This window comes from Malaclemys terrapin, chromosome 18 (genome assembly GCF_027887155.1).
Source record: "Malaclemys terrapin pileata isolate rMalTer1 chromosome 18, rMalTer1.hap1, whole genome shotgun sequence".
Classification (NCBI taxonomy): domain Eukaryota; kingdom Metazoa; phylum Chordata; order Testudines; family Emydidae; genus Malaclemys; species Malaclemys terrapin.
Genome location: NC_071522.1, coordinates 441,473 through 456,451, shown reverse-complemented (window position 1 = coordinate 456,451; position 14,979 = coordinate 441,473). Strand labels below are relative to the sequence as shown.

General features: G+C 44.4%; 1 protein-coding gene across 3 annotated transcripts in view; it reads left to right on the top strand.

Moving 5' to 3' along the window:
* MYO1C (myosin IC) overlaps positions 1-14,979 on the top strand; it is a 109,672-nt gene that overhangs the window by 22,903 nt on the left and 71,790 nt on the right. The window contains exon 1 of one of the 3 annotated variants that reach the window (XM_054008014.1): positions 5,736-5,882. The exons of the other annotated variants lie outside the window; for them this stretch is intronic. Coding sequence (XP_053863989.1) covers positions 5,865-5,882 — 18 coding nt within the window. The 5' untranslated portion in view covers positions 5,736-5,864. Of the gene's footprint in view, positions 1-5,735; positions 5,883-14,979 lie in introns of those variants that run through there. 3 annotated transcript variants of the gene reach the window in all.

Sequence of the window (14,979 nt, the reverse complement as noted above, 5' to 3'; positions counted from 1 at the left end):
CTTAAGAATGTTTTTGGTTGATGAAGAGACCTGTTATCTTCTCCAGCTAAAGAATTCCTATGACATGCTGGAGGGAGCCTTCCTTTTGGACCCCTCCTAGTCTGTGTTGGATGGGTTGGTTCCGATAGCATCTGGCCAAATACTTTCAGATTGTGGAATTTACATGTATTTGCATTTTTTAAGGCAGCAGAACTTGTAGAAAAAAACTATTGAAAAAATTGTATTATGTCAGAAATGGTACATGAACCTATAACTGTCGTGTACTTGGCATCTCCTTATTTTTTTGACTACTTTAACCATGAAACCCATCACTCTGCTAATGAAGTATTGTGTACAGAGTATACTAAAGGCATTATCTTAGACTCCCAGATTCAATTGTATAGCAAAAGCTGGAATCCTGAATTTAGGAGACGATGAATGCTTTGCCAAAGCCAGTTTAGTGGGGCTGGGTTCAGATTCATTTATTTATTTAATTTAAATAGAGACAGCAGTTGCTGGGGCAGCTAGGCAGTTCGTGTTCTGCTTTCTGAGCCTTGCAGTGCAGGGCTGACAGGAAGAGTTTCCTGTCCCCTTGTTTTGAATGTGAATTTGCGTGCAGGGAATTCACTGCTTATCAGTAGTGAACAGAGCAGTCCCAGTGCTCTCATCCAAGGCTGCAGTGAATCACTACTGAGTGAAGGGGCGTGGAAAAGTTGATTCACATCTCTGCCTTTAGTAGCAATGGAACCTCCATCTGTCCTTAGCACCAGACACAGATGGTCATTGACCTCCGCCTAGCTGGCAAGGAAGAAACTGCTTGGACTGCCTTTGAGCCACATTGTTCAAGGGTCAGTATGTTTTAAACAGAAGGCATTTTACCTGTAGGGCATTCTGACTCCCTCCTATCTACCCAGAGTTGGTTCTCTCCTAACTCCAACTTCCCCAAAGATAGGATTATGTTCCCCTCCAGTAGGAGTTGATCATATCCTTTGCAGTCTTCTAGCCTCAAAAATATTGCCTGTTCTGTCCTGATTGGGGCTTTGGCAACTGTGGAGAGATGTTTTGAGAGCTTGCTTGTGTGAACTAGAGGCAGATGCAGAGCAGTAGGAAGGGGAGGATGTTAGTCTGAAGAATGTGGAACATGATTCAATGTGGCTTAACATCACAGCTCAGATCACTTTTATTGACTGATCTTGCACTGTCTCAGATCAACCTGTAGCCTATGGTCTGTACTGGACTCTTTTCCGTTCAGTAATAGCACCTAGTTTCTGTTCTTCTGTCCATTGTCAATGCTTTTAAAGCCAGAAGGTGAATTGCACTAAAGGTATGATTTCAGAGTAACAGCCGTGTTAGTCTGTATCCGCAAAAAGAACAGGAGTACTTGTGGCACCGTAGAGACTAACAAATTTATTAGAGCATAAGCTTTCGTGCATCCGAAGAAGTGGGCTGTAGCCCACGAAAGCTTATGCTCTAATAAATTTGTTAGTCTCTAAGGTGCCACAAGTACTCCTGTTCTTTTTACTGAAGGTATGGTGATGGTTGTTAATTATTTTAGTGCCATCAGTGTTCTGGGCAAAGTCCAAACATAAAGAAAAATCCAGTCTTCTCTGCCCACAGAGTTTATAATCCACGTCTCACCCAGAAGCAATACACTTGCTGATTGAAGGATGGTCTTGTGGTTAAGACACTACACTGGGATGTGTGGAAAACTGGGTTCAGTTATTGTCTCTGCCAGACTTCCATTTGTGGCCTTGAGAGGGTTAATCGATCTTTCTAGCCCTCAAGTTGATGACTGTAAAATGGTGATTAAACTACTGTTCTCTCTCTTTGTCTGTCTTGTCTATTTAGACTGTAAGCTTTTCTAATCACTGACAATTTTTAAATCGAGATTAGATGTTTTTCTAAAAGATATTATCTAGAAATTATTTTTGGGAAGTTTTGTGGCCTGTGCTATCCAGGAAGTCGGACTAGATGACATCAGTGGTCCCTTCTTGCCTTGGAATCTCTGAATCAATAAGCAGAGATTGTGCCTTGGTATGTGTTTGAACAGCACCTAGCACAATATGATCCTGATTTTGGTTGTGGCCTCAAATGCGACTATAATAAAGAGTGATAATGATGGTCTAGTCCTGAGGTGTGGCACAAGTATGAACAAAATTCTGCCTCAATCTCACCAAGATAAAGTGGGATTTTTCTGACGAGAGGGAAGCTGTTATGTGTGAGGTGCACGATAACCTAATAACCGGTGGTGCAGATGTGTAATTCCCCTCATGTATTGCATTGTCTCTTTCCTTCCGTGGTTGGAATCCAGGCTAGAATTAGAGAGATTTTAGAAAAATGCTAATGGGAATTAACTCTCTTCTGAAAGGGCTATAGAAAAGCGGAAAGGCTCAGGTGCCAGACACACTATAAATCTCTTGTCAGAGTATGCTGTTATAATGCAGTGGTCACCTGACATAGTTAAAAAACATGGTTTATTCTTGGAATGGAAGTTGAACTCAACTGGGTTTTAATTGTTTTCCTGAGTTGAGCTACAGCACCAAAAGTCCAAAGCTTGAGCAAGATTTTTGTGTATGGTTTGGTCTCTCCTATGCTGCAGAACTGATCAATGTTTCTACATTTTTTTCAGGGATCCAGGCTATTGTAACCATGCCCCTTCCCACACACACACGCACCAGACGCAAAATTTGGTATAGTGCAGAAGTGATCTGAAGAAGAAGCCTTAATTAACTGGGCAGCTCTTTAAACAAATTCCTAATACACTAGTTCTCTAGTTTTGAGCCTTATTTTAAAGGCCAAGTCACTTCCCAGATTGAGGGAGGTTAACTACAGTACTCCAATTGTAAACCTACCAGGCCCTTTCAAGCAGGAGGCTGCTTAGGAGCCAGGATGTTGGTTGTGTCAACATGTCAGTATAGCATAGTGTACTTCAGTGCTTTCTGAAGCCAGAGTACAATAAACATGAGACTTAGAATGGCATATTTTAAATAATGTGTCTCAGCCAGGATGATCACAAAGCTTTTCTGATCTATAGGAATACTTTCATCCACTGCTGAAACACCGCTTGCTTTTTAGTGGGATGCAGCAGTTGTTTAACAGTTCACCGTAACTCCATAGAAGTTGAGGACAAAAAGTGAAAAGAGAACTTGCAGCCAGTTAGAACTGTAGGGGGAAATAAGGGAGACAGTGTAATTGTTCAAACTAGAATCTGGCCAGGACACCAGGGCTGATGCCCCAACTCTTTTCAAAAGTGCCATAGGATCCTTGTCACAAATGTTCAGGGCCTTGGTATTCTGTTTCCTCTAAAAGATGGCACCTGCAACAGTACAACGTCTACTAGCTGCACACTGCGGGATTGGGTCAGTATGATCAGAGTGCCACACCGAATAGCTAACACCTCTTCCACAATTATCTGGGTTTTAAGAGGTCCCTCATCCAAGTATTATCCGTGTCCAACCCTATTTCATATAAGACAAGATGGGCTTATAATGGAAATCTAAGGTGTACATATTGCTACTGGGAAGTTTTACTGAGAAGACAGGGGGAAGAAAACCTTTACGTGGGTTGACTTGATGCGATGCCAGCAGCCATGAAGACTTGAAATGGGGAATTTCCTTTATCGTTGGAGCTGAAATTCTTGGAGTACACGGAAGTTTAAGGTGGAATAACCACTGGGTAAGAAACTTTAAGTCTTTAGATTTTTTTTCCAGGTTCTGCTCCTCTCCATGAGCAGCCTGCTAGTAAGGGCAATTGATCACCACCTATTAACGAGCTATAAACCTTAATGGTCTCTCAGCAGCTCCTAGACACACATGCCAGTACTTCACAGATGAAAAATACAATGTGGTTTGAACAGTAATGCTAGAATATGACCTAAGATCCTCAGATGTATGAGAATCACCAGCCTAATGACTGAAGAATTAACACATCTTCACTTCTACTCCGAAGAGTATACTCAGGGAAGGGAACCAACTTATCTTTACTACTGTCTCCCCTCTATCCTGCACTGAGCTCTGCCTGCCCACTCTCCTCCCAAGCTTTACAGTCACTGAATAGTGAGAGGCTTTGACTGGGTACCCCTGATGGCCTCCCCAAGTCCCTGGAAACTGGCCAGTACTGGTTGCTAATCTCAGAAAAGTTTAAGTAGACAACACAGGGCACCAGGAATAGCCTCATTTTACCAGACCTGAAGATGCAAAGAAGGGTGTGGTTTCTACAGAAAACCAGGGAATCCGAACTAGGTCTCATTTGGGTCAGAGTAGAAGTCCCTCTGTGTAGATGCATACAAGGCAGTTGAAGCACAAATCTCTTTAATTGGGACTCTGAACAACAGCTCAGTCAGTGAAGGCTGTATTGTCAGTCTAGTAGGTTGACATGCTATAGATTTCAGGACGAGGACTTTGTCTTCCTCTGTGTATGAACAGCACCCGGTATGTGCAGATGCTCCTTCAGTTTTAATAATTTGCCCAGGTAGTGGATAGCTGCAGCGCCCCATGTTGTGAGCTCTTTGAAGAGAGGGATAGTCATGAAACAATATAAAAGGGAAATTCATGGCCGTATGGTCTGTGTAGATTGCAGTTATCTGGATTCCAAGACATATACCGCCCAGTACTCATCTTCTTTTGAGAAACTCCTGTAGTTGCTGGCATTGTTGCTGTGAATCAAATTGTATGGCTGGAAAATTTTATTGCCTTTAAATACTTTTGGTTACGGAAGCCTAGATAGAAGGGAAATCAAATCTCCTGACTCAGTGTGGAGATGATTCCCCCTTCAAGAGACTGCTTGGCCTCCAACACAGCTTACGATAGCTCCAAGTCTGCCCTAAATTACAGCAGCTTTATATGACTACCTGGGGCCCAGAATAGCTGGAGTGCAGTGTGTTTCATCCATGCCCCATGCCAGCACAGTGCAGAAGGCTGCAATATCTGAGACAATTTCAAGCTCTGATCGTGCTGAATTGTTGCCATCTTGTGACTTCTCCCCAGCACGGCCAGGAAATGTAGAGCTTTGCAACTGCCCCAATGTAGGGGGACTCATAACTCCATCCTATAATGAAGTGCCTCGTCTTGGGAAGTTATCCAAAAGCCCCTGCTACCAGCAGCAATACTGGACATTATGGGATAAGTGCTGCAGGTGTGCCAGCATGCGCTGATGCAACTCTGATTGTAAGGAGCTTCAGGTCTGGACGCTTCACAACAATTCTGGAACAGAATGTTGCTGGGCACATGTGCTAAACTGTTGCAAGGACAAACAAGAAAATCAACCATTTCCTACCATCAAAGTTCCTGCAGTGGTTCTTTTGGTTTGCTGGAGTCATGAGAGGAGCTACAGCTTCAGGCACGGGAACTTTGCTGTGGACTTGCAGGTCAGTGTGTTTGAGTTTGATTCAGTGTAGCCCACTTGATGATGTTCCTGTTTGTAGCTGCCTTTTTGTGCAGATTTTGCCACAGCAGAACATATGGCTGCTGCCTTTGCTTTTTTCCTGTGGTTTTGGATTGTAGGCTCTGGCCCAAGGTTTCCAGCCTCTTTGATTCCTTTTCTTTCCATTTTTCTCTGTCATTAGACAGCTTGTGCTCCACATACAGGCAGCAGGCTTCTTTTATCTTGAGCTTCAGCTTGCGATCTGTGTGTCTGTCTCTCTCTTTCTGTTTAGAAGGGGAGGAGAGGTTTGGTGGTTTTTTTTTGCTCACTCTCCTCCTTATACAACGCCTTCTTTAGCAGGCTCCAGTAGGAGTTGGATAGACAGGAATGGTTCCTGACTGTACCAAAAATGTCATTAAAAATAAAAAAGGCAACTGATTGAAGAGAGTTGTCCTCCGATTTCTTGCTTTGAGACAGCGTAACTGACTCTCTGAAAGTGCCTTGTGAGCTGAAAAGGATCAGAAATGAAGTTCAGGGCTGCGGTAAGATTTGTTTAACTGCTGTGTTCTTCTGCAGTCTTTCTAATGTGTGTCCAGCCTGAGAGGAATGGAGAGAATTCTTCAGAGTTTCGGCAGGAAGTCCCTGTGTTTCTCTCACACAATTTCAAATGGAAAACTCCTTCTTTGAAAGTTAAGTGTGAGTGCTTGAGATGGGGAGAAGAAAAGCAAGGCAGGTTGGGGGCTTATATTTTAAGGAGGTGGGTGTATGTGGGGGTACAGAGGGTGGGAAAAGACTGAGACAGGAATGTGTTGGGGTTCTGGGAAGGGCATATGCATCATGTTCTGGGGTTCTTTTTGTGTGATGTCACAGAGATGCCAACCCTTGCTAACTTTCAGTAATTCTTCTGATTGTTTTTTTTTTTTTAGATGTAATTATGAAATTACTAATTTGGGCATAAATTGGGTAATTTTACAATCTCACACACATGTAATGTATATAAAGTGTGTGTGTCGCTCACCACTCGGGTCTTACGAACACAGCAAATAGCATGGGGAGGGAGGGGTGCACCTGGTGCATTCTTCACAACGCCCATGGCACAAGTGCATACTGTGCAGTGAGGTTCTGATAGGAGGCAAGTCAGAGTGGTTTTGAATGGGTTGGGGCACTGCTGGATTCACCACCAAAGCCACAGGCTGTGTGGCACTTGAACTGCCCCTTGTGGACGCTGCAGGACTATGTTAAAATGCTCCAGGTCAGTGGCTCTCAACCTTTCCAGACTACCCTTTCAGAAGTCTGATTTGTCTTGCATACCCCCAAGTTTCACCTCAGTTAAAATCTACTTGCTTACAAAATCTGACATAAAAATACAAAAGTATCACAGGACACTATTACTGAAAAATTGCTTACTTTCTTATTTTACCACATAATTATAAAATAAATCAATTGGAATATAAATATTGTATTTAAATTTCAGTGCGTGGTGTATAGAACAGTATAAACAAGTCTTTATATGAAATTTTAGTTTGTACTGACTTTGGTAATGCTTTTCATGTAGCCTATTGTGCAACTAGGCAAGTATCTAGATCAGGGGTTCTCAAACTAGCGGTCGTGACCCCTCCGGAAGTCGCAAGGTTATTACTTGGGGGGGTCGTGAGCTGTCAGCCTTCCTCCAAACCTTGCTTCACCTCATTTATAGTGTTAAATATAAAAAAAATTGTTTTTAATTATTATAGGGGGTTGCACTCCTAGACTTGCTGTTTGAAAGGGGTCACCAATACAGAAGTTTGAGAACCACTGATCTAGTTGAGTTGATGTACCCCCCGGAAGACCTCTGCGTACTCCCAGGGGTACACGTACCCCTGGTTGAGAACCACTGCTCTAGGTACCTAGATGGGATAGTTCAAGCACAGTACACAGTCTGTGGCATGGGCAATTAATACAATTCCCCACTGACAATCTCTGCAGCTTGCCTCCTGTCAGACTCTCCCTGCACAGTCTGTGGGAGAGGAGAAGCTGGCGGAGGCAGCGGTGATGGAGGAGAGAGGGAATGTGATGGAAAATTAATAGGCATCCTTTTAAAAACAAACAAAGGGAAATACTACTTCACACAATGCACAGTCAATCTGTGGAGCTCGTTGCCATGGGATGTTGGGAAGGCCAAAAATATAACTGAGTTAAAAAAAGAATTAGATATGTTAATGGAGGATAGGTTGGTCTATCATTGGCTATTAGCCAAGATGACGAGTTATGTGGATGCCACTAAACCTCCAACTGCCAGAAGGTGGGACTGGATGACAAGGAATGGATCACTCAAAATAGCTCTATTCTGTTTATTCCCTCAGAAGCATATGGTACTAGCCATGGTCAGAAGCCAGGATATTGGGCAAGATAGATGGGCAACTGGGCTGATCCAGTAGGGCTGTTCTTATGTTTAAAATTAGCATTTGTATTGGAGAAGCAGCAACCAGCCAAACTCAGTCTATTCTCAGTAGTGCAGAATTAGAGGCGGTTCAGAGACAGTTGGTGAAAATGATCAAGGTCCTGGAAAACTCGCATTTGAAGAGAGATTGAAAAGACTAGGATTGTTACCTTAGAAAGGAGACAAATAAGAGGAGGCATGACAAAAATATATAACATAATTAATGGCTATTGGGAACTTCTTTTCTCCCTATTTCATAACACAAGAAAAAGGCGACGGTCAATTAAATTAAAAGCTGGCAAATACAAAATTGATCTAAGGAAATACTTTTTCATGCAATACATAATTAGATTGTGGCACTCATTGCCACAGGAAGTTGTTGAAGACAAGAACATAGCAAGATTGAAAAAGTGATTGGACATTTACATGGATAAGAATATTCAAAGTTGTCATTTAATGCTAACAGATGTTGAAAGTGGTATTAAAAACTTCATAGTTCTGATTTTACACTAATCCCTAACTATTAGGGATTTAGAGGAGACCTAATGTGGGGGCAGATTATCCATCATCTGTATAATGTTAGCCATCTTGCATCTTCCCCTGAGGCATATGTTACTGGCCACTGTCTGAGGCAGGATACTGGATTGGATAGGATCCAGGTCTGATCTAGAAAGGCAATTCCTGTCTTCCTATTTTTCTTTTAATTCTCCCACTATTGCTTTAGCCCCAGTGCAGGCCCACTGTTGGGAGCAACAGCATAAATAGGCCCTTGGTGTTCTAACCATCATTCTAACACGGCTCAGAACAGATTTTGTGATATGGTGATAAAACCACTTGAGTCTCATCTACACTAGAGCTTACTTTGTTGCTATCATCAATACATCTGCAGTATTGGTGGCATTTATTGTAATTTGGATACTGATTTTTCTTGTGTAGATAGGACCTCTGAGACCAAAGTGGGCACTTAAGTGAAGGTGTGCTGAATCCTGGTAGTGCCTTCCTAATCCCTCCCCATGTGTATGAACTAGACATCTGAAGACTGAGCTCTAGAGGTTTGGTTTGGGGATTCTTCTTGCAGAGGGGCAAGTCGAGTGACAGCAGGCATGTCCCCACCAATAGACACACAGGGCGGGATTCCCAGAGGTACGATGTAAAAGGCTATTCATAGCAATGAGTGTGCAGTGACTAAGCTGATACTGACTAATCTAATGCTTGTCAGGATGTTGTTTGATGTTCTCCATGAGAAGAAGGGAGATGTAGAAGCGCTTTTCATATCCACTGTAAGATGTGCTATACTGCTGGTTTTATTATGGAATGTATTGCTATCTCTGAAGGGCATAATGGTGTTAGATCATTGTGTAGGGTGGAGAATTGGGGCAGTGTCCAGCTAGGAGGTTAGTGATGTCGATATGGGAAAGGGCATAGGGCAGTAGTTATAATGAAGTGTGATGCAACAGTGTTTAGGTTGAAAGGGCATTGATGTCTAGAGGGGAATAGAGCAATGCTTGGAGGCCAGTAATCAAAAGGTACAGCAGAGCATTATAGATCAGGATGCTTTGGTGGTGGCGAGTTGATATGGGTAGGAAGGGATGCAAATGGGTGCCATGAAGTTAGTGTGTATAATCCTCAGTAAAAGTTTCACTAGAGCAGGATCTTCCTCCCTTATTCCTTCCTCTCTGCCTGACCTGGAAGCTACTACAAAGTTCATATAAAAGTGCTGTGAAAGGGGATGTTCTGGCTTTTTCATGTTTGTCATAAGAACTCTGTGAAGTTGCCATGTGACCCACAGACCCATTGTGTAGCACCATAAAATCATAGAAGTAGGTTTTTTCAATCTTTCCTCATAGGTCATGTGTTCTAGACCTTTTCATAATTTTGTTTTGCTCTCCTCTGGACTTTTGTCCACAGCTTTCCTGAAATGTGGTGCCCAGAACTGGACACAACTCTCCAGTTGAGGCCTAATCAATATGGAGTAGAGTGGAAGAATTCTTGTGTCTTGCTTACAACACTCCTGCTAATGCATCCCAGAATGACATTTTCTTTTTTTTTTTTTTTTTTTTTTTGCAACAGTTACACTGTTGACTCATTTAGCTTGTGATTCACAATAACCCCTAGATCCCTTTCCACGTACTCCTTCCCAGGCAGTCATTTCCTATATCGTATGTGTGCAACTCATTGTTCCTTCCTAAGTGGAGTACTTTGCATTTGTCCTTATTGAATTTCATCCTATTTTCTTCAGACCATTTCTTCAGTTTATCCAGATCATTTTGAATTTTAAACCTATCCTCCAAAGCACATGCAACTCCTCCCACCTTGGTATTGTCCGCAAACTTTATAAGTCTACTCTCTGCCATTATCTAAATCATTTAGAAAGATATTGAACAGAACCGGACCCAGGACTGGTCCCACTCATTATGCCTTTCTAGCTTGACTGTGAACCACTGTTGACTGGTTGGAAAACCGTTCCCAGAGATGCCCCGACCTTACAGTAGAGCCACCTAGGTTTTAGTTCATGGATACTGGAATCATTGTGGATATTGGAACTAGCAGCATCTTTTTAACTGATTTACACAGCTGGTGCCACCTGATAAAGAGCAAAAATGCCAGCTCCCTAAATATAGAAATCCACTGTGTTGACTCTGTACATTTCCCTGATCTCTTTCTGGTTTGCCCACTTCATTTTTCTCTCAGATATTTTCTGTTTAGCTTGCTGACTGAAATCTGAGTATCCCCTCTATGCAATAAACAGCCTCATTCTCATCCTTAAAATTCTTTCTTAAAACTGCTTTACTTTCCATTGTTAATCTTTGCTCCAGGTTTATCTACACTTGCTCTCTGACATTTTAAAAAAGAAAATAAAGCAACATACAAAACATGGAACAAATTACATGATCCGCTTCCTTTGTAAAATCAGCATTACCTTGCTTTTTTTGTTTTCTCTCCTTTAGATTATGAACTGCTTGGGGCAGGAACCTTGTTGTCAAACACAAGAAGTTTCAAATACATCTCTGGTACTATATGAGTAGTAATAAATTGCAACGTTCAAACTCCAGCAGAATTATTCAATGACATACCTTTCTCTCTACACTTCTGATTCTCCCTTCTCCCTGCTTCAAGTCCCTGTGACAAACATGTAATATACATTTAAAATACACACAGCATGATTTAATTGCCAGCATTTCCTGTTCTACTTTGCATTTTAGGGGATTGAATGAATCTGAAGTTTAGATAGGTGGAATAACAGGAGTTCCACATCTTCAGTTTTAAAAGCAAAATCTGCCAGGAGAGATGTTACAGCAAACTTTACTAGGACAACAGTAAGGCTCTTTTTCCCTCTACTGCATCATTAGTATTTCTAAAGTGTTCCAGCTTATGTCCTCTATTATTTAATAGTCAAAATATGAAGGGCCCTTGAAATTAAACGGTTTAAAGGCGTCTGTCAAAGGAGTGGCATTCCTCTCCCCCTCAAACATTTTTCAGAACAATAGCATAGTGTGGAAGTAAATTCTGAAGAAATGGTGAGTGAATCAGGAGGGCAACATCAGGGAGAGAAGACCATATTCTGAGTGTGAGTCACTGTTCCCCAAACTCGCAGCAATAACCTCTAGAACACCAACTCCAGGAGTTACCTTTCCTGTAATATTTACTATAAAGCAATCAAAAAGAGAAAATTATTTTATAAACAATCCTTGCGTGAGGCAGCCACTGACATACTCACGTCTCTGTGAGTTAAAGGTTACACAGTTGTACTATGCTAGTGGTGATTCTCTGCTGTTTTTGTTAAAATTCTGATTTTTCTCTTTGCTCAAAGTGGCTTACCCATGTTAGGGGTAGCATTGTTCTAAATGTCCCTTCCAGACCCTGATATTCAAATGTAGAATTGAATATTCATTTAGTTTTTTCTCTCTGCTTAAATGTCAAACAATACATGTATAGAATGAGATTTTTTTATCCTAAAAATAATTATTCGTGCACAGTTAGCTTCAGGGCAGTTCAGCTGCTACTCACATGTTCAGTAGCAGGGTATTGTTATGTAAGACATTAACATGTTGTCTTGTCAGTGAGCCCTCTCTCCCATACCAGCCACTGACCATCTAATTAGTAACACTCTGGCTTTTGCTTTTTGCAATGTTGAAGCCATGTTAGTACCTTGGATTCAGGAGTTTGGTACAAAGACACAACAAGCACAATTAGGCCGCATTACCTACATTATAAATAATCATGTTGGGGTGCTCAATTACAATGCAGCTGTCACCCAAGTCAGGGTCGGATTAATTTTTTGTGGGCCTGGCGCCAAACATATTTGTGGGCCCCCCTGGGGCAAGGTGCAGGGGGGCGGGATGGTCAGTCTCCAGAGTGAAGGGCGGGCTGGGGGCAATGAGGCACAGCGCGGGGGGGCGGGGGGGGCCCACTCTGCGCAGCCCTGCAGGAGGGCAGTGTTTACAAACCTGCAGCTGCCAGACGCACACTGGCCTGCCCAGTCCTGAGCTGCCAGCATACCCCTTCCCCTTGAGGGTGGGCCCGCACCACACCGCCCCCATGCCAAGTGCCCCACCCTTATGCCCAGTGCCCTCTCGCCCAGAGACCACCTCCACAGATCTCTCTGCCCAGTCCCCACCCCTCCCAGAGATCTCCCCTGCTGGTCTCCCACCACAACTGCACAACACCCTGCACACCACACTGCTCACCCAGTGCCCCCTGCCCATAGACCTCCCCACTGCCCACCATCTTCCTCACAGTCCCACCATCACAGCTGCACAGCACCCCATATTCCTGAGGGGATTCTGCACCAAAAAATTAAAAATTCTGTGCACGGTATTTTAAAATTCTGCAAATTTTATTTGTCAATAAATAAATGTGGAGGCTCCAACATGGCAGTGGGGAGCACAGGCCACTGGTTACATGGAGGTGGGAGATTACCCTGCAGCCTCGCCCCACCCCACCACGGGATAGGGACTCAGCAATGAGGCTGCACCCAACCCTGACACAGTGCAAGGGCCAGGCGCACCAGGTGTGGGTGAGCAGGCTCAGCCCGGCAACAGGATCCCGGTGCAGAGGGACTTAGTGTGGGGGGATCCAGGTGGGGGTAGGAGAGTTCTCTGTGGGGCAATCTGGGTGCGGTGGTTCAGTATGCACAGAAGCTTATTGGGGGGGTTCCAGGTGCAGGGGCAATGGGACTCTGCAGGGATCCAGATGAAGGTGTTTGGGGCTCAACAGGGGGGTCTAGGTGCAGGGGAGGTGGGGTTCATTTGGGTGGGGGTCCAGGTGTGGGTGGTTGGGGCTCAGTGGGGAGGGTGTCTGGGGGGAGCTCATTGGGGTGGTACGGATGCAGGGGAGGTCAGGCTTGTCAGGGTGAGGGTTCAATGGGTCTGCTTAACAGGGGAGCCCCAGCTTCTGCCAAGGGGATGCCGCATGCTGGGCTCCAGCTTCCCCCCTGCCCCCGCTTCCCCCATCCCCTTCTCTTCCCCATGCCATGCCCCTTCCCCACTACTCCATCTCCTCCTCATCCCACCCCCTTCCTTCCCCACTGCCTCTTCCCCCACTCCCTGCTTTCCCCCTCACCCCCTTCTCTTCCCCATCCCATGCCCCTTCCCCACCGCTCCATCTCCTCCCCAGGCCTAGTGGGCAGGGGAAAACCACCTCCACTTCCTGCTGCCCAGTGATTGCAGGGTGGGCCTGACCCTGCACTTATGGGGCGGTGGGAAGTGGAGTGACCTGGCCCCAGACCACTCCGCTCTGCTCCCCTGGCTCACGGACTTTGGGTCGGGGGGAACTGCCCCCGGGCACTCACCAGCGGAGCGGGCTGGGTCTGGGTTGCTCCACTGAGTGTAGGGCGAGCCTGACCCCTGTTGCAGTCCCTGGGACGTGTAGCTCAGGGGAGGAGGTTTGGGGGGAAGGGGTGGAGTGGGATCAGGGCTGGGGCGGAGCAGAGGTGGGAAGAGGCGGAGCAGAGGTGGGGGCTTTGGGGAAGAGGCAGGATGGGGACAGCTTTCCTGACCAGCTCAGCCGACCGGGGGATTGGGCTGGCCAGGGCCCCTTCTGGCTGTGAGCCCAGCGCGCCATTGTAAACCCGGTGCTGACCCAAGTAGTGTAGTATTTTTTCAGCAGAATTTGCAATTTGAAAATTTGCAGAATCCCCTTCCTGATCTCTGCTCCACTCTACAGTCAGGGAATGAGATGGGATGTGGGCTAGGCTGGAAGGTGGCAGGAGAACAAATCACTTAGTCAATCCTTGGTCTCAGTTCCTCATCTGTAAAAATGGGAATAGCACTCTCCCACCTTACAGAAGCATTGGGAGGATAAAATTCATAGCCATTGTGAGGTGCTCAGATACTACAATATTACTAGCCATAAAAGCCCGAGACAGAAAAGGGAGTTCCAGAAGCTGACTCCCACCCAAACAGCAAGAAAAAGAGGGATTTTTTTTGGGGGGTGCAATGGGGGAGACAACTGAAAGAAGCAGCCAGGGTATACTGGGACTGGAGAGCTTAAAGACCAGCATTTTTCTGCCCACCTGCAATACCCCTAACCTCCATTCGCCTTGTGACTTCCTTGGGCAGTTGTGCCCAGCAGGTTGAGAAGTTCTACTTTAATCCACACTACATTTTTAAAGATAGTTAAAAACTACAAGCAGAAGACAGCCAAGGGGTGTGAGGTAATAATATATTACAGGGGAGATTTTCAGAAGTGCCTAAGAGATTTAGGAGCACAAATCCTGTTGAGCTTTGAGTGGGACTGGTGATTTTAAAGTCTCTTCTACGTTATATAAAACCATTTATTATGAGGGTTCCCAAGTGATTCACAAACTCAGAGGGGAGAGGGTTAGCCAAGGCACTGGGGTGCCACTGAAAATGCTTCATTATGATTGCTAGCTCATTTACCCTTTCCAGTAAACTCCAAAATGGGATTGTTTGGAAATTTTGGTACAAAAGAAAATGTATTAGTGCATTATACAGCCCCTGCCCTGCCCTCAGGCAGTTGTTGGCTGGATGTTCACCAGATCATCATATCCCTATATTTACCCAGTACTCATTTAAAAGAGAATCTCATCCTCTTCCCTCACAGGGAAAAATGTCAAATGGAGGGAAGCTCAAACTAAATTTTAAAAAAGATCGCTGAAAAAATGCTCTGTGAATTTGTCATGCAGAGCTTAGAAGGCCCTGTTTTTCATTTGGGTTGTGGGAAGTCTACCACACTTCAACATTTAAAATTAGTTAAAA